Here is a 20,340-nt window from a genome sequence, read left to right on the forward strand (position 1 = left end):
ATTTTATGCTATCTTGTTATTTCCCCCTTTACTTATTTAGAATTATTGATACTGAATAATCAGACATAGATAAATTAGGTCAGTTGTGACCCAAACACATTATTTATAGTTTTTTTTTTTTTAACTAAACGAATAAACAGACTGAAGACGTTTTGCAACCAGAAGTTAAATGCAACCTACCCTCATCAAACGCTGTATAGTTTTCTGTTTGCTCCAATCTTGTGTAATACTTTCTCAAGCAACGTCAAATGATGTTACTTTGTAGCATCACGTGACTGCTTTGGCCTGGTTCTGACCTGCAAAACTGTCCAACAAAATAATACTTGTTATATGGATCTTAAGTTTGGGCTATTTCGTTAAAAAAAACACACAACAAACTTTCAAAAAAACTGAGCTGTTAGTAACACATGGTGGTGGACCTACATTATCATTGTTAGGTTTCTAAACCAAGTCCATATCCATTTACTTCAACCTTTCTGAGAAATTAGGTTTCGATTCTGGTCTACTCTATTCTTTTCTTTTTGAAAATGTGCACAACTTCGTACTAAACGAGTAGGAAAAACGTCTCAGTGCTACTAAACAAAAGCACAAACATTCACTGCTGCTCTTGAACGCACCTCACTCTCTCCGAGCGCAGCCCCTTGTTGCTTAGCAACCGCCACAGAAGATTGACATCGACTTCAGTTGATTCATTCGGAGAAAACTTTATTAAAAGCCAACTTTTTTACAGGACAGCTGCAGCATGGTCACTCAGAGGAACAATAACAAACTTCAAGATGGCTAACAGATAGCTGGCCGCCAAAAGTGTATTAATGCAAGTAAGTTGATAGGCAGTCATTTTTCGCTTTCACTTCCTGCCATGACAACGACCCCCGCAGCTCATTAATTTGTCATTAGCCAAGTTAATTAAACGTTAAGTTAACGTTAGCTAAGAGGGCGATATCCGACCTGAGATGAGTGAAGGTATCAGTTGCAACTTTAGCTGACATTAGCCAACTTTGTCCGAGAGTTTAATGGCAGAACTTCAGCTAATAATAATATTATCACAAAGTGTCACAGAAAAAATGAAAGATTCTGGTCTAGCTTGGAGGATGTAGGTTAACGTAGATAAATCTTCTTTTCCACAGGACGGAGAAAACTTGCTGGAAAATCGGTGATATTACCGTTAATATTGGAGAAGTTGTAGCAATGCCAGACGTTGAACCCCTCAGGTACCCTTCAAGGGAAGGACGACCGAGTCAACAAGGTGAGAAGTGCAAGAAGTTCGTTAAAGTTAGTGAACTGACTCAACGATATTGTTGTGGTTAGCTGTTATTTTCAAATAAACTTTAACTTTATTCACCGTTGAAGCGGTTGAAGCTGATGGACAGGGAGCAATTAATGATGCCAGGTGCAATGTGATGGAACAGTTACAACAAATTAGCATCCTTGGTTGCATTTGATAAATGATTGGATCCATTTTCATTTTTGTGCAGTAAATTATTTTAAAACATTGTTTTTAAACTTATTTAGGGTGCTTTATGTTTCAATCCACCACTACTTCTGCTTCACAAATTCATCTCTGTAACTGAAAAACAATGATTTATTTTACACTGATCCTCAAAATTTGTGTTTTAACTGATGATAATAAATGATTTGAGCCAGCTAAATTTTAGAGTCTTCAATAGATGAAAAACAAGTTTGTTGGTTCATGATGTTGATGTATGGTTAACAATAAAATTAACGAAAACAAATGTGGACATCAGAAACTGACCAGTAATTCTAATAATAATTTCTGGTATCTAATATCACTGGATAAATGGCAGGTGATTGGCCCTCAGACTCACATGGGCCTGCTCTGTGGCTATAATACACCCTGCCATTATGATTTAGAGCTAATTCAGCCTGCCGCTGACATATTGCCTCACCACTTTGCTACCCCACCTGGTTCTTTCAGTGTGTATTATTCATCAAAACTGCTCAGCAACAGATGGCCTTTACTTCCTGTCCCCCCTCAGTTTTTCCTCCACTCTGCTCTTATATTGGTCTGAGTCAGCTCACTCACAGGCTATTCTTCTAATCAATGGAGAATAATGATATTAAGTGTCATCTCAGGTGGAAAAGGTTCAACTAGTTCCACATATATAATCTCCCATATTCGTACTGGTTAGAGTACTTGTTTGTGTCCAGGTCCTTGGCAGTTTTGGTTGAACGTGCATGTTGTGTTGTCCATAAAATGCTGCACTGAATGTCACTGAGTTGACTTTTTCAGCAAGACAGGTATATGAACACCTGGAGTTGCACGTCACGCCACCTCTTGTGACACTTGAAGATACTGTTGTGGGTGTGTATTTACAGGTCGTTCTCTCCCTGGGAGTGGACCTGTCATCCATGGCTCTTTCAGAGGAGTTTTGGCCTGAATTGGTTGGGCACAGGGAAACACATTTCACCCCTGGCTCTTCATTTACAACCAAACTCAAGGCTAAGAGAATCATACATTTCCCCTTTGCCCTTTTGTGGTTTGTAGACTGTGGTGCAAAGGAGCCCAATAGATGTTCCTGTTGAGCACTGATCTGTTAATTCTGGTAATAGAGGAGATTGTATTCCCTCCTCAACAAGTCGAACCTGGCGACTGGGTGCCAGAGCAGGATGTTTGTTTACCAAAGCTCTATTGTTAGCACGAGTAAACACAATACTGGGGCGCCCTTGAAGCTTAAGACGCTGCAATGTCCCCATTCAAGCCCGGCCAAGGATCGTTGTTACATCTGTCTCTCTCTTGTTTCCTATAGAAATAGAAAGTGGAAGAAGCTCATCTTGCCTTTGTCTTTACACCTGTTGATCAGAAGCATTTGCACATTTTTTAAGGCCCTATGACCCACCATTTGGCCAAGACATAATATATAATCAATTCCTGAATATAATCAATTCCTGAATGTAAAGTAAAGCCCCAAAATAATGAGCACTACTGAGAAAACATTTCATTGTTAATAGGCACTAATCTCTGATGTAGATTATTACCTTTGACCTTGAAAAGATGTCAGAATATTCAGCTTTTTAATATTTTATTGTAAATATTGTGAATGGCTGGTGAATCTACTATAAAACCATTAGTCACTGTAGCCTTTTACAGTGTTTTCCATACATCTGGACAATGACAGCACTGACTCTTAAAATAAAATAACATAAAACTCAATAAATGAAATGAAATGTATTGCTCACTATGAGCAGTCCCCCAACCACCCTTCCCTTTCTTTCTGTCTTGCAGTGAAATAAGTATCATTTCCATCTTATCTAATATCTTACACTGCAGCTCACAGTCTAAGACAGAGGAGTGGACCAAAATTTTATTGCAAAATGATTTTGTAACAGTTTTGTTGTCTACATATTGGATTTATGGGTAAATAAATTTGATCCATACTTTACATATTATTTGTGTTCCATTACTAGCTGTCATACTAAGTCTTACTGTGAGATCGAATTAAAAGTAGTGTTTAAGGTAGCATTCACATATTGAAATAATAAACAGTATAGTGCACTTTTTGTCAGTAACATTATTGATATGTACTACTTTGAACTCACCCAATAAACATATTTCTCAGACATCCATGTGTAGATTATAATTTGCACCACTGTTGTTTTTTTTTTTTTTTACCCTTTACTTCAGCCAGATGGCGTCCTTTCACCACTAAGAATTGTGCCCTTGGGTTTGTCTTGAGATGTTCAAATTAGTTCTCTGCTCTTTCACTGATGCCTCCAGTATATTGCAGTAAATGCAAACAGAATCAGAGAGAAAGAAAAGAATCACAGAACATCTTTCACAGCCAAATACATTTTTGTAATTACTTTTCAGAATAAAGTTAATGAAGTCGGGTGAGTGTTTGTTCCAACAAAAGTCTGTTGTTGTATGATTTTGTTTTTCATTGATGGATGGTTCATCAGCATGTGATTTATGAAATATTTCAGGGGCTTTGTGCCTTTAGGTAAAGACACAGTGTAGGTTGGGTTTTCATTTCTTCTCTGAAACCAATTGTGTCTCAAGTTTTTGTTTGTGTTCTTCAAGATCAAGCAGATCTTCAGGTCGCCTGCTCTGGTAGACGTCGCACTTGTGCTTTGCTCAACAGTCCCTCACCATGTGTCAACAGCGCTATTTATCATATGCAAGAGCTGAAGATGACTGTGGAAAATTGGTGTCAGCAGGTAAACTGATGTTAGGTGTGATCAAACCCAAACATCTTGACAGAAGTCCAAATCAATTCAAGTGTTTTTATTTTTCCTTGTGTTTTTGCTAGTGTGGGAAATATCAGCCACAGATCGACCAGGACAAGCACCATTACAACAAAACTCTAAGGTGAAGCGTTTGTTTTTTTAATTTCCTCTTTGTTATGTTCATTATGATGTAAAAATATGACATGAATTGAACTCCTTTTTTAACAGATATCAATCCAGAGACTCAGATACTGAATCAGTGACATCTACAGAATTGTTCATCGAAGGTATCGCAATTAGTGCAAGAGGTGAAGAATTCTTTTTCATATACCATAAAAGTTATTTCTAAATAATTTTCTCTCAGTTATTGTTCTGCCATAGAAAAGCAAACACTGTCCCTAATGCTCATGCAGATAACAGCAGCATATCCATGCAGCAGTGGTTACGTCTTTGTGACAATAATGGTGTCCCAGTTACTGGTTTCGACCCTTTGCCTCAATGATAACAAATTACATGCTACCCAATACTCAATTATGCTAATAATATGCCATTCATGTTCACCTGCACTTTGTAGTTGGTCATTTTATGTTAACACAGCTTTATGAAAATGTATTCCCTATTTATATTGTTGTTAATTGAGTTGAAAGGGTTGATATACTATAGTACAACACAGTGTGCCAATCTTGTAAAGTTTTCCATCCTCCAGAAAGTTGTCCATTATCGCCACTACTGAAGAAAATAAATGATGTCCTTGGAGAGGTTGTGTATCTGATTGAGCGGCTGGAGGCTGATCGGCAGTATGCAGAGGAAGCGCTCCACAAAGAGAAGAGAAGAAAAAGATTTTTGGAGAGCAAAGTCGACAGCATTTCACTGTGGAAGCAACAAGAGCATGCTTTTGTTGTCCAGAAAGGTCAGTGACTGTAAGCTGGATTAGCATCTCTCCATAGACCCATCTCTGTTGTCCCACACTACAATGAATAAACTTTCTTAATTCACTGTTGCTTTTCTAGAGCACGAGGCTTGCATCAGAGACATCACTGAACTGAAGTGGCAGTTAAAATTGGAAAGAGACGAGCTTGACCAGGTCCAGGAGAAATTGTCACACGCCGAGGTGTTGAACCAGCACTTACACGAGGACATCAACTCTGCCAAAAAACAAATCCCTGCCGTGAGAGAAAACCTGGAGCTCCAGAGAGCCATCATAGATCAGATCAACACTGCACAAGCAGAGGTAGCTTCTAATTGTGTCTTTAAATCCACAAAAGCTGGCCATTGTTGATTGCAGGGACGTGGTTAAAAGCTGTCTATTGTGGCTGAATTGGTATTTTTGCAGGAAGTAGATGGCTAACATCTAACAGTTTGTTGTTTCTTTTACAACCAAGCCAGACAAGGTTAAGGTGCTTGTCACTTTATGGCAGAATGTGATGAAGATTTCTCAGTCCCAGGTTTTTCAGATCTCATCTGTACTATAGTTTCATACAGACCAGTTTCTCCCTCGCACACTAGCTCTATCTCACTCACTCACTTGCTTTTTTCTAACTCTTATTTTTCATCCACAAGAGGCACCAGGGATTGTAATGTTTGTTGGTCTGTTGGTCCAGTGTCCATTCAACACTTTGGTCCAGAGTAAAATCTCTCTATTTTAACAATTGACTGGACTGCCATTAAATTTGGTACAGACGTTCATGGTCCCCAGACAATGACTCCTAATAACTTTGATAATTCCCTGACTTTTCATTTAGCTTTTCCTCTTTTTAATTTCTTTAGGTTATGACAGGATGCATCGAAATGCAATGACCTGATTCAGGCTCAGCTGTATTTTTAGCTTAATGTTTACATGCAAATATGCTATCGTAGTGTATTAGTAGAGAGAGGAGTGAGTGGGTAAGAGAGATCAACATGCAACAGGTCAGCTTTAACCTGAAGATATTGCAGCTTCGTGCTTGCTGGATTGAAATACCTGATTGACTATTAGGACAAATGTTTGCTTTTTATCACATCTCACCAAGTCACTGTCTGTGAGTTTTCTGAAGATGTTAACCCTGGGCTCTGATGTTCAAGTGTGAATCCTTAAAACCAGGCTTACTGAAAGCCCAGGGTTAGTAGCTGGCCTTGGGCTTCCTGGATTTTCTAGGATTTGCCAAAGCTAAGAGAAAATGTAAAAGCCCTTTAGTGCAGAACCTCTATGTTGGTTTGTTGCAGTGGCCAACTGTAGGTATGGTTTTGGGAGTATTTATTTTCTTCAGAGTATGATTTGATAACAGGATATTATATTGACTTTGGTGTCAGTAACTTTATGAAATTGTTCATAAATAATATCTGAGTAAAACAATAAGTCCATGAACCTTTTCCTTCTTTTTCTTAGGCTGATGATGTATACTCAAAAACACAGTGTCATCTCATAATGGTTCAGAGGGAGTTAAAAAAGATCCAACTGGACGCCAACAATGAAAAAATATCATTGGACCATGTACTGCTGGCGATGAAGAATCAGCTGGCTAACAGATTGTGAGTATCTGTCCTAACTGTAGTGGGGAAAAAACAGGTTCACCATCAAAGCAGCACAGCTGAGTAGACGGGAGACATCTTTCATAAAACATCTGAATAGCTTTCATCAATTTCTAGTACAGTTACAAGTTGAATCAGTGGTAATGCCAGAAACTGATCTATAATCAACATCAGCAGTGGCTTTCACTTTAAAATAGTAGGGGCCTCTGTCCATCAGTCCGATATGACAGTATGGGTTTTCTGTTTCCAGATGCATATTTTCTGTGATTTCATAGGAAATTTCATGTATTAAAAAACCACATACTGTATGTTTTGAACATTTAATTATATTTAATTCTCATGTATAGTATTTTTCTACATTTTAAATTTTGCCATGGCCACAGACAAAACTTCTGTCTGATGGGTTGGCAGGTGTCTGTTAAAATCCTATAACAGGCCAGTTTAATCAATAATCTACATCAGTGCACAAGCCAATGTATATTAAACTGCAAGTAACCATAGCAACTTAGCCATTTGTTAAACTGGATACAAACAGGTGCAAGTATCCTGACTGATATACAAAAGTAATGGACCTGGCATGGTTTTAACAGTAATATTTTAAATTTGTTAACGACAGAGCCAAAACCAGGTCATGTTTCTTATAAAAGACCTTGAATCTGAAAGCTTATCGTAATGAAGTAAATAAAATATAGGTTTGATTCTTGCTTTTGTAAAAAGCCTTGTCAGAGGTATATATCCATCTGCAGTTACACAGGTGTTATGATGTGTCATAAAGTATAGCCTTGCAACATATTGTGTATCATGTGGGTTCTGATACTTTCGCTATCACGATAGCAATACATTGTGAGTTACCATGTGATTCCTAACGTTGTTTTTTCTCTCCAGGGAAGATTTAAACCAGTTGAAGATACTTGAAGAAGGTCTATGTGCTGAAATAAATGATGCTGAAAAGACAGTTGCTCTTACCGAAGAAAAGTGCACAGCCGTAACACAACGTATCCCTGAAATTATGGAGCTCGAGAAAACTGAAAAAGAGCGGGTAACTGATTTTGTCTATATTTTAACTTGTACATTTCTCAAAAAGGTGGCTTTCTGCAATATACAAGAATTGTCTAATTCATGTTATTTTTTTACTGATTCTATCACAGATTTTGCAATTGAAACTTCAAATTGAGGATGAAATGCTGAAGAATAAGAAACTAAAAGAGAAGCTAATTGCATTGCAAGAAGATATCGAGAGAACTGTAAGTACTGTCACAGTAGCATCAAAATAAATTATGTTTCTTCATAATTCTGGTGCTGATTCTGCTACTTCTGTGTGTCCAGATAGTTCATTGGGTAGAGCATGGCATGTACCTGCCAAGGTTGAGGCTGTACTCTCACTGGAGCTATGCATGCTAATAATGTTTGAATCAATGGCGTCGTGAGGTGTTTTGGATAAATGTATCCACACTGGTGTGCTGTATGTTATGTTATCCACAGAAACTTAATGGAGAAGCAGAGGTTTCCTGCATAGAAGAGCAACTCCAGTCAAAACGTAATGCTTTTGCAGCTGTCCGTAAAGAAAACATGGAGTACGAACAGAATGTTGAGGACTACAAGATAAAAATTTCTGAGAGGTACAAGGTCAAAACCAAAACAGTGGATAAACATACAGCATCCTCCGTTGGACATTTCTATATACAGTAGTAGGCCACATGTGTATTTGCCATTACTTTACTGTGTGATTTTTGTTAGTGAGAACGCAGTGAAGCAGATGCGCGAGGAGAGGAAGCAGATGCTCCAGAAAATCATTGACAATGACGAGCAGTGGGAAAAGGCCAAGGAGGAAGTGACCCAAGTTGTAGCCCAGCACAGTGTCACTCAGACTAAGCTAGACGAGCAGGAGCAGCTCACCTTCATGGAAGAACAGAGGGCCAGGGTCAGTGACAACATATGTACATGTTCTATATACTGTATACTGCTGTATGCTGCACATGCCACAGTTTGTAAGGAAAATGTTGAGATGCCAGCTGCTCTCTCCAGTGTTACTCAGTGCTCTGTGTCTCTGTACAGAAAGAGATTGAAAACCTGAGGAAAGATCTGACAGGACAGGTGACTGCACTGGAACTACTCAAGGTAATTTCACAAGGTGCTTCAGATTCTTCACCCTGACAGGGGTGGAACACTTATTATTATCTAAGCTTATAGCTACGTTGTCATGGAGACAGAGGCTTCACAAAGCACAGTATCAATAAAAACCTAACATTAAAAGTTTCTTTAAGGTAGTTTTAAATGCATAGCTGTGCTCAGATGCATATTTTTTTCATTTCTCGTAATTGTTTTTACCCCCTGTTCATGTTTTAAGACTTAGGGTAATGACATTCTGCCTTGTATTTTTCTTTTGCATCAGGGTCAGTGTGCAAATATCAGTGAAGAACTGAAACGACAGCAGAGGAGCTCAGAGCTAACCAACCAAAAACTACAGAAAGAATTTGAAGCTGCATCTTCAGCAACAAAAGCTCTGGAGACAAAAATTGAGGTAGCCTGATAAGAATTATATTCAGTCTAGATAACTTTACATAAAAAGCAATAATTTATAAGATAATGTCTTTAAAGTCATCTGTTATGTCTTTTTGGTTTGTCCAGAAAATCAAGAAAGTGACAGAAAATTTAGAAAACATTCAGTGTGAGCACAGGAACTCATTGCACCACCTTGAGAAGGAGAAAAAGCTCAAATGCGAACACCTGAAAGCTGCTCAGGTAAGAAAAGACAAGTTAAGGATTGCATAAAATAATTCCTCTGGAGTCAAAGAACAAGTCAGGTTTACTCAGTAGAGCTCACTGAGCACTCAGCTAGCTATTTCTCATGTCATTTTTTTTGTTGAACAAAATAAGGTTTGCAGGCTTCTTTCAACATTAATCCAACTCTTTGTTTACAGGATTTACACACAGCCACAACAAAGAGATATGACAGCACCCTGGGCAAGATCAGTGACCTTACAAAGAAGAGCCAAGAGTACCAGGATGCTTCAGATAAAATGGAAAAAATAGTTGAAGGCATGCCAGAAGTCATAGCAGAACTTCAGTAAGATTAGTTTGTTCACTCAACAAAATTGTTCAGATTAAGGAAATTACTGTGATTACTGGAAAATACTATATTATACATGACATATTTTTTAAAATATAGGATTAAATGCTCAAAATAATAACTCACCTTTTCTCTAAAACTGTTTAGTGTTTCTTTTATTTTAAATATTCTGGGTGTTTCTTAAATTAATGTGTTGCTTTAGTACTAGTACTAATTTTAGAGGAATCATATTGTTGTATATGTTTGATTTCTCCTTCCAGAAGTGTGTTTGATGTGGTGGATTTCAGAAACAAATCAGCTGCTCTCATAATGAGCACCTTGCAGTCTGATATTAATAACTGCCAACAACGAGCACAGCGATCCATGCAGACACACACCGCTCATGTTACAGCAAGGAAAAAGGAAATGGAAGACACCAAGGTAACAAAACGTTGCTGAGTGTAGCTCTCTGTAACTACATGCCTTTTTTTGTGTCATATACTGTGAAATCAGAGGCGAGCTGTAAAAAACATCTCATTGTTTATTTGTTTGTGGATTAGTGTCAGCACATTGCTTGTCACAATACTTCCCTTAAGATGCAGAGAAAAGAGCTGTGTGCAATTAAAATTACAAGCCATGGCCATCTTGTTTAAGTGCTTTTCCCACAAATGACAACTCACTGTTGTTATAGTCTTTTGTCTGGACGAATTTGATGATGCGTGTCGTGGTGGGATGCTTTGCTTATTTTGTTACCTGTAGGCCAACATTTTCAATAGTAATTTTCAATATAGGCGTACAGTTCACATATCAGATAAGCATATAATCAGGACTTTTTTTTATATTGGTGTCACAAATAGGCTCTTGTGAAAACATGAGTGTACTGTGCACAAAATGGCATGTATTTTGAACAGTCCTTTGTAAGAGAAACCCCTGTTTATTGTAAGGTTTTCATCTGCAGGATTATCAGCCCCAGCCAGAGCCTCTTTGCTGATGGGGGTTTCACATGGCTTATCTAATGTGAAATCGCCATGTGGTATATAGTTTCATTAAACGGTGATCAAGAATGCATTAGTTCAAAACAAGAAAAGGCAATGGAGCTTAAGCCGCCATGCATCCAAGTGCAGCAACTTTAAAGAAGTTGTTGGTGTGAGACAATTTAAGAATTAGAAGTCTTCCTCATAGACACAACTCCCATTAGCCAGATAAAAGTTAGCCATGCAAAAAAGGGTTTAGTCTTCTCACTTGACGAAATAAGATGATATAACAACAATACTCCTCACCAAATAAAAAGATCAGAGTGAGTCTGAAGTTGGAAGGAAATTGGTCACTTTAATCATTGGGACCGATATAAAGCACACATAATGTCTACATTAGCATAACGTAATAAGCGGAGTGTGCATTCAGAAATCACAGAGCATGAAGCAGAATGGTCAGACACTCTCAAATATGAGATTTCTTACAAAGATGCTGACCTAATATTATACTCCCATAAGCTCCTGTTGGGTGCAGCTCCTTTTTTTAAAGACACAAACTGATACAGGTTAGTGTAACTAATAGCCTGATGGGAGTTTGTATGAGGCTATATTACATAAAACCTGCAGACGTTTATTTTGTATATTAATATGAAATAGATCGACTTGTTAGAAATCTGTGGTCATCTCTATTCAACCCATACACATCTGAGGGAGCTTTCTGACATGCACCTATTTTTTGATTTGATCATAGCTTGTCGTTTGGTGAGGACAAAGTAAACAATGCAAACTGCCGACGCAATCAGTTTCTTATGGGCAATGAAGTGTAATTTGTTCCATTTACACTTCACAACAGCGTCAGATGGGCTTTGTCAGTGCTGCATGGAGTAATTAAACCTGAAATCAATAGCAGGCATTTGTCATGTTTACAGCCCCTCTTTCTGCTGGGTTAAACTCATCACTTTAGTGCTGTTCTGTTTTTACTGCAGAGACACACTTCATTATGTCTGCAGGTAGAGTTGAGATATTCACCAGCCATATATTCAGTACTTGTGAAACACTGTTCAAATGAAAAGGGGACACGCAGAGAGACACGTACTCACTGTGATTTATTCGCTTGATTTCCCAGAAAAGAGTCCATTGTTGTATTCCTGGTATTTATATTGCCCTAATTAACAGCACAAATACAGAATGCATGTATTGTGCTGTACACACACATAACAGGTCAGTGGTACCATTAATGTATCTGTGGTAAAGTGGCCAGTGTGTTGTTACTGTACAATACGTACAGTGCTGTATATTGACTCTCCAGTTCCCTTCGATTACAAACAATATTTTCTTGGGTATCTGTACATGGTGGATTGTGAGTCATGACATATATATATATATATATATATATATATATATATATATATATATATATATATATATATATATATATTTACATATGAACTGTGCATCATGCTGCCTCAGCAGTTGCTCTTCTTCCAGTGTAGCTGTGGTCTCCTGCAGACACATTGATAAAATGGTCATCATGCTAACACAAAGCCATTAGTGCTTGCTGCTCAAACTGTAAAATTCATATTTAAGCATAAGAGGTCCCTGGTTTCCTTTTCCTATTGGTGACAGTTAAGGATCAGTTACACCAAATCAATGTCATTATGTGACGGATCCACATTACTGTAAATATGGTTTCTTTGTCAATGTCAATATACTAGAATTCAGTGTTTTCGCTATTAGATACATTCATTTAGTCACAGCAGGCTGCTGACTCAAATTTTAATGCCACAATAATCCATGTAGGGTTAAAAAGAAAATTGGTTTCAGTTTGGTACCCAGGATTGATATACTCTGATGATGCATCAGGACTGAAAGACAAAAAGTTAGATCAGTGCATCAGTAATGACACTGAAGTTTAGTTATTACTTTAGTTACAATATTGGTCTGCAGTCAACCATGCACCTGCTTGTGTCCTGGTGGTTATTTAGTAGGCTGCTGTAAACATATTATCTACCTTTCCTTCTTTTTTACCTAAACCTTTTGTTTTCATGTGTTTGTAGGAGGCACTGAAAATTGCACTTAAGGAAAACAAACAGCTGGCAAGCAAGTACGAAGAACTTAAGAAGATCCTCGTGGAGGCCAGACAAGAGGCAGTGTCAGCACTGAGCGAGAAAAACCACAAACACAAGTCTCTTCATTACTACACACAGGTAAGGTTTATATAACCTTTTGCTGTATTTGGTTTCTTTCACCACCTTTGTCTCTCTTTTTAAATATGATTAATAACTTAAGATTTCTTCTGTTATGTTCAGTTTCCTTATGCTCTTGTCCATGTTATTCCTCTTAGCAGTGGATAACTCTTTGCATGGGCAGTAATTTTAAGAAGGTTGCAGCTCGGGAACCAGTGAGGAGGTTACTGCAGCAGCAATTTAATAATGATGAGATAACTTGAGTGGAGGAGGATGATGGATGTGACATAATGTAATGATAACTATGTAGTTTTGCCACCAAGGGGAGTAAAGCAGGAGGTTGATGGTACATGTAAATACTATAACTTCCACTTTTTTCTGATTATAGTTTTTGTAAGGTGGTCAGAGGTGAAACATTTTATTATCGTTGTGTTGCGTATTTGCCTCTTCTCACCACAGCAGTTTGTTAAGGATCAGAGGTTAAGATCAGACAATGAATGTGCCTTCAGTGCTAAAATAGCATCACAGGTCTTGACTAGTTGAGGGAGACAACTCAGCAGCATTTTACTGTTTAATCTTTATAGTTTTTGACACTGTTTAACTGGAATAGAATTACACATGACAGCCATAACACCAGGAAGAAGCCACGCTGCTCCTGCAATGAAAAATACATATTATTTGTTCCAAAAATGACTAATACCTTTACTTGAGCAATTCCTCATCTAACTGCATGAATGTTATCAAGTGAAAAATGCATGCAAAAATAAAATCCTGTGGACAGGATTTTCCACGCTCATGATCAAAGCCTGATTTTCTTTTACTCCGGATTCAGCCTTCACCATTTTTGTTTGTTTCAACTCTGCACTTCTACAGCAGCAGCAGCCTCTCGGCTAGTGTTTTATGCCTAAATTTAGTTTTTGTAACAAGCTTATAATCAACAATGTTTCTGAAATGTAGAGGCAGGCCTATCACATTTAATCTGATTTATACAGGAACATTCAAGTACTCTTCTTTCCTGTTTTAAATTTCCAATTAGTCTTATAATGTTTGCATTATATGTTCCAGTTAGTACACATATTACACAATATGATTGCCCTTAATTGATTTGTTTGTAACTAGAGGCAACAAGGTAAATGCATTTAACATTTTCAGGATCATTTGAGAGATCACAACATTAGTACATGTGTGTTAGAAGCCTCACACCAGTCATTTTGTCAGGTATATAATCTCTTTTTTATATTCAATTAAGGGACACAATGAAACCCATCTCTTAAGTATCCTTAAAAAATAATCTTGACAGCAGGCATCCCTGAGATACAGTTCAGGTGTAACACAAAATGCCTTAAAGATAAACTGACATAAAGTACAGACATGCAAAAAAGATGTTTGTTACATATTCGATCATAAGATTACTTCTGTTATGACTATTGTTCTTAGCACACTTATTATTTGTCCAGAGCGATACAGGAAGCATCTAAAACAAGGAAAACTAACTAGGAAACTAGGAAAACACCTACAAATAAGGCTTGGAAGTGGGAATTAAAAATTGTAATTTGAACTTTTCCAAATCTTCACAGCACAACCTATAGTTGGTATTCGCATATTAAGATGCAGGTTATAGCTCTACCTTCACAGCTGAATTATTACATTTATTACAGTAATATACAGCTGAGTAGGTGGAGTATCTAGTGTCTGTCAGTCAGTCAGTGATGGAATGTAACTAAGTACATGTTTTCAAGCCCCTGTGGTACTTTTACTTTACATGAGTATTTCTTTTTTTTTTTACTACTTTCTCCCTCTATTCCACTACAGTTCAAAAGTGGAATTTTATACTTTTTATGCTACTACATTTATTTAACAGCTATAGTTATTAGTTAATTTACAGATAAAGATTTTACACATAAAACACATGATGAGCTGATAAATTATGATGCACTGTAATAGATTTAACTGCCCAAGAGTAAAACAGTAAAATGCATCAGTAATGATAATCCAGTAGTATAATATATAATAATAATTGCATACTTTTACTCATGTGACATTTTCAGTGCAAGTACATTGCAGTATTACTTCTACTTATTACTACTTAAGTAAAGGATCTCATTAGTTTATCTACCACTGACTGCATTTATTATTTATTCTATATTTATTACCATTGTCATCCTGGACAGGTGTGACCCAACAACCATCAGCAGAAACTTGAAGAGCATCATTAGGCACATAAATGTATTAGTTTTGGTGTAATGCCATACTCCATGATAACAGGTGGGATAAAGGAGCATACCATATATTACTTAAAAAAAACATAGCAGCTTTAAAATACCTGTATATCAGATGCAGATAATTTAACTAAACTAAACTTCAGTTGTATTCAGACACTAGTGCCTATAGTGGAAGAAGTATGTCCTGTTTATTAATTATCCAATTAAAACACACTACAGATGGTTCATGTAATATTAGAATTAGCAATTGTTTTTTAAAAGCGAGGATGAAAGTGTTTGTATTCACATTAGGACATGAATTCATCTAAATTCAACAAGTATAAATACATGAAGATATGCAAAATTTTCCTTTGTAAAAGAAAAAAAAAGCATGATTAATTAGCATCTGATAGCACTTGCCAGCATATACCTCTTATAAAAACCCTCTTGAATCTACTGTACATGTAAGCATTGCTTTGTTTATATGGAGGCTTTCAGCTCTTGGGTTTTAACAGGGTACACCATAAAGAGCATTCTTGTTATTGTCTTTCCTTCAGGAGCTGATGACTGAGCTAATTCGCTTTAGTTTTCAATGCACTGGGGAACACATTGCCAAGCAATGATAAGCTTTGTAGGAAGAGTAGAGAGATGGAGGGGGAAGAAAAGCAATGGCATCTATCAGAATTTAAACCTCTTTGCTTGAAACTGTGTTCAAATAATAAAGCAAGCAGCATGTCTTTCCAAGAGACTAGGAATAATTTCTGGTTTCAGTGGGGGGTTCATGACTCTGTGTGTATGTGTAAAATATGTCTTGAGGGGATTGGTATAAAGTTAAACTGGGTGAAGTAGAAATATTTTACTCATCAGCTTTGCAGTCACAGAGTTTGCCTCGGCTAGAACAAAACTGCTGAAGCATTTAGAGAAAATTAACCCCCCATCCTGGCAGCCAGATGTGACTGGATTCTGATGAGTGCACACGAGTGGGCAGAGAAACCAAGAGACTGTGAAATTCCTGTCAGGCCCGTGTACTGCAGAATGGGCTATTGACTGCTTTCTCTATTCCCCTCCATCATTCTTCTTGAACACTGCCATTAATTTCCTCTCCTGCCTTACCAATTCCTTTTCTCTGCCTTCTCTCCCCCCAGCTCTCTTTGTTGCAGAAGAGGATGCACAAAGCTTTGGTGAAATACTTCAAACAACGCAGCCTCTACAGCCAGGCTGAACTGGACCGGTGCCAGGCTCTCTCTCAAGAGACCAACCAGAAAATAAAAACAGCCCAGGTATTTGTACATATACATGTAAAACAGGGAGGGAAATTGCACCAACTGTCACCATTCATTTAAATGGCAAATCCCTTTATTCAACTTTTATCCCAGTCTAGGTATTCTACCGGATGGTAGCGTATTCTTTTGCATACTACAGTAACTCCATGTTATGCTTGGCATTGTTTGAGCCTCATCCGGCTAGTCAGTTGCCTTGTGTCTTCTTTGCCAAGCAAGGGCAGCCAGGCAAACACCCACCGAGGCTTTGTGGCTCTCTGCTATGGTGGAGTTAAAGACGCCACTCTCACATTAGAGTCTATACATTCACTCATCAGATCACAGACTGATGTGATGGATGATGCGTCTGCTAGAGCGCCTATGCGGTGACCCCATGTCTGAGGCTAGCTCTACCTCTCTAGATAACTCTATATACACAACACATTGTATTTGGTCACATTGCATTACCATTTGAGCCTGTTTCCTGTCTAGCAGGGGCGTTTTTGACTTTATGTCTATATCAGAGTGACTTCATGAGACCAAACAGAAGATATCTGTGTTGCAGCTCCTTCTTTGTGAGAAAAATAACCTTCTGTCTGTCTTGCAGAAGAGTAGCGGCATATTCTGCAAGGTTGAGAAGTAAGGATCTTCAATTAGAGGATAATCGGTGTCTAATCTGTGCTGTGACGTGAGATGAGGTCAAAGCGGACAGAGGGACAGTGATGAATCTTTATGAAATGTCCTGTCCAGCATTACCGCAGAGCATGCAACCATAGTATGGATCACTTTATTCCTTTTTACTTTTTCCTCACCTTAACATGAGGGCATCCCAAATCCCCCGCTAGCCATGTTTGTCAGTTGCAGTCAGTGTTGTTTTTGTGTAAAATTCTTATGTTGTTTTTATTGGTCAATTTGTTGTTCAACAAATGTTAGAATACATCTGACTTTATCAGATATGCTGCAGGCAAAATAAGCTATGATTTGATTAGAGGTTTTCCAGAGGAGTACCTAGTGCAAGTACTATTAAGTGGCTTCCTTCTCAGTTCCTCCTCCTCTGGCTGCTGACATGTTTTTTTGATAGGTCTGGTCCAGACATTACAGGGAGCAGCCATGTCTCAGCGGCCCAGCCTCAAAAGGCCCCAACAGATCACAGCTCAAGGCAGGGAGGAGTGGGGCACAGGGGGAGGAGCTATCAGAGAGCTGCAGAGTGTGAAGGACAAAAGAGCTGGTGTATTCAAGCGCACCACACCGTCACCCGTCACAGCTCAGCACAGGGTCCATCAGAGCAGGCAGCATTCACTTTAAACAGGCTCCTCATGAACAGTCCAGCTCAGGGTCTATCCTCAAAAAAGTACACATGGAGAAAAACCTCAATGTGTAAAAAAGAAAACCTTTCTGAGTTTATGAGCACATGTAAACACACAATCTGCATGATTACCTACATATTAAGACCTTGAATGTGATCCATAAAGAAATGCACTGACAGATAGTGGGAATGCACTTGGTATTTTGAGTAGGACAAAGCTAAACACAAAGACTCTAAGTAGACGGCAATTACATGACGCACAGTTTATCAATATCAGTTGCCAGTTTATAAGTAAGAAATGAAGAAATCAATAGAACTGATACCAGTTGTAACTGGAGTTAAACTAGGCTGAATCCTGATGAGGCCTATACTAATCCATCATGTCCACTTAACCTCACAAGCAGAACATAAGAGAGGTCAGGTTAGCGCTTTCACGGCTAAGGCGTGCTCGAATCAGAAGCCAAATGGCAGTTTGCTCAAAAGTATCTTGAGGGGGAGGAAGGCCGGGGAACCCTAGGGTGGGCGGGTGGGTGGTAGTGGGTAGGGGGGGTGGGGGTGGAAGCGGGAGTGGTGGTGGTGGTGGAGGGGGGCGGCGGGCTGTCATCCTGTTACACTCCTGCCAGAACTGGCAGTTCAGCTTTGTGTTCTGCGAGTTTACACTAGGGATGGCATAATTGACAATGGCTAACAGCGGAGAGCAGTGCAGAGCCTTGTTGAATGGCCAGTAATGATTGGAGCAGACGCCCACTGCCCCAGTCCCAGGGGACAGTAATCCAAGATCCTGTTTCTGATATAATTGTTAGTCAGAGAATTTCTGCATGGCTAGGCCGGTTCAGATTCCCAAGCTGGTTGACAGTGCCAGGCAGTTTAATAGAAAAACTGGATGCTGAGGTTTTTAAAACAGAAGAGCACTGAACCTGGACGTGGTTCACCAGGAGCCTCTTGTTCTGCTTCCCCACAAAAATAAGAACAAGACGGTACCTTTACTCTCACATGTGGGACGCGCATCTAGCGGGGGCTTGGTTTTATTGCCTTTTCACTAAAACAGCATTTTCTTAATTAGTTCTCTTTTCATTTATTCTCTCTGCCCCTTATTCAAACAGGAGGGGTTGTCAGAAGAAATTCAGCTCATCTCTGCATTCCTGCAGTCCTTGACAGATGACTCTACTACCACTGATGATGCCGGGGTGAACAAACAAGCCACTCCAGATGCCGCTGGATCGAATGAGTAGATGCCTCCAGTTCAAACAGTAGTGTAATTGGACATTCACCTGTACCAGACAACTTACTTACCCTAGCACGCTTCACTATTCCCCCCTCTTCACTTGCAGCAAATCCATAACAATGAAACAGGTGACTTTCATGCTGCTGTCAGGACTGATCTAATTTTAGCTGGGTGAATGATTGCAATTGGCTTTGCCTCATCAGATAATTAATCTATGTCACCATTAATTGGAAAAGAGAATAATTACAGGCAGTGTTGACAGAAATTCTACGCTTCTCCAGATTCCAAGATCTAATTACAACTAGTGAAACCCCGTGACCTTAACTAGCACTTAGTATACCTTGCCCACCTTGACCATGCCCATGTGAAGACCACTGTCTCTGGAAAGACCCCTGTTTTTGTAATGGCACCTCACACTCCTCCGCTCTCTTCACTCTCCTCACTCTCTGAAAGCTGTCTCCCTCAATCACTTTTCAATATTCAATCTTAATTTTGTGGAAGTTTAGCATTTTCAATGAGCTGGAGATGAATGATTAATGAATAAATTTAAATGCTTCATTTTGTCCATGGATCATTAGTTAAGTCCTTTGTGGGAAGGACCTGAGAAAGGAGTGAAAATTATTGAGACATTAGCCTGAAGCAATCCAGGGGTAAATAGTGTGCACAAAAGGATGTTGTGTGTGCACTATCCACTGGCTTTTCTAAAGAACCCTGGGGAAACACTGTTTTCAATTTGGGATCTTAACTGAATCACATTTAGTACTTGTAGAAAATTGATTTTTGTTTCCTCATGTTTCAACAATGTCATACTAATGGTAGACAATGTTATTGTCTGCTCCATAAAGACTTTAAAAGTTAAGTAAAAATGTATCTGGATAAACAATACTTAGTGAATCAATAGTCTAAATATGAATAGACCCATTAAATATTTAAATTCTCATTAAAAAAGAATCTGTAATTAATAATAGTCATATAGCTCTTGAAAGAGCTCAAGTGCTGTTGATGTTCTTTACAATTTTAGTGGTGTCAAGGTCGTTGTTTTTAGACTGCTCCTCAGAAATATGTGTTGCCCTCTCCTTCTGCCTGTGACGTGTTGATAGAGATGCTGTTGTTTTGTTGATACGATGGATGCCTCCTCTACCAGTGGAGACAGAAGGGGGCAGTATGGACACAACAACCTCAGAGAGACATAATTGACTGGAACACGGTCCAGTCTAGTATCTTAACCAGGGTTGTAGCATTTCATCTCAAATTAAGGATCATTATTATCTAGTCAATTGAAATAAAAATTCAAAATTAAATAGACTTTTACAGTCTCTTTTATCTGCTAAAGAGTGAATAAAGTTTTCTTCAATAGCTTTAAACTCACATTTACTATATGCTATTGTACCGTGGCACACAAACACACACTGATGTGATACCTCATATTGACTACTCACAGAGCCAT

The 20,340-nt window shown here is 38.5% G+C and overlaps 1 protein-coding gene across 2 annotated transcripts; it reads left to right on the plus strand.

Moving 5' to 3' along the window:
• The first annotated feature begins 670 nt into the window (after positions 1-670).
• On the plus strand, positions 671-20,147 carry LOC108883382 (coiled-coil domain-containing protein 178). Of its 2 annotated transcripts, none has more exons than XM_018676445.2 (20): positions 671-818; positions 1,128-1,246; positions 4,040-4,176; positions 4,269-4,327; positions 4,414-4,493; positions 4,892-5,095; positions 5,196-5,416; positions 6,551-6,693; positions 7,579-7,732; positions 7,842-7,937; positions 8,176-8,312; positions 8,431-8,614; positions 8,749-8,811; positions 9,086-9,214; positions 9,322-9,435; positions 9,615-9,760; positions 10,024-10,183; positions 12,774-12,923; positions 16,249-16,383; positions 16,970-17,115. In XM_018676445.2, exons 2-20 carry the CDS (start codon positions 1,189-1,191, stop codon positions 17,003-17,005), a joined length of 2,406 nt encoding a protein of 801 aa, XP_018531961.2. In that variant the 5' UTR covers positions 671-818; positions 1,128-1,188; the 3' UTR covers positions 17,006-17,115. The 2 variants fall into 2 exon arrangements, with proteins under 2 accessions (XP_018531961.2, XP_050925927.1); XM_051069970.1 differs by lacking the exon at positions 16,970-17,115 and adding an exon at positions 18,772-20,147 and having other exon boundaries at positions 672-818.
• The last annotated feature ends 193 nt before the right edge of the window (positions 20,148-20,340 follow it).

Source organism: Lates calcarifer, linkage group LG4, assembly GCF_001640805.2.
Source record: "Lates calcarifer isolate ASB-BC8 linkage group LG4, TLL_Latcal_v3, whole genome shotgun sequence".
Classification (NCBI taxonomy): Eukaryota; Metazoa; Chordata; class Actinopteri; family Centropomidae; genus Lates; species Lates calcarifer.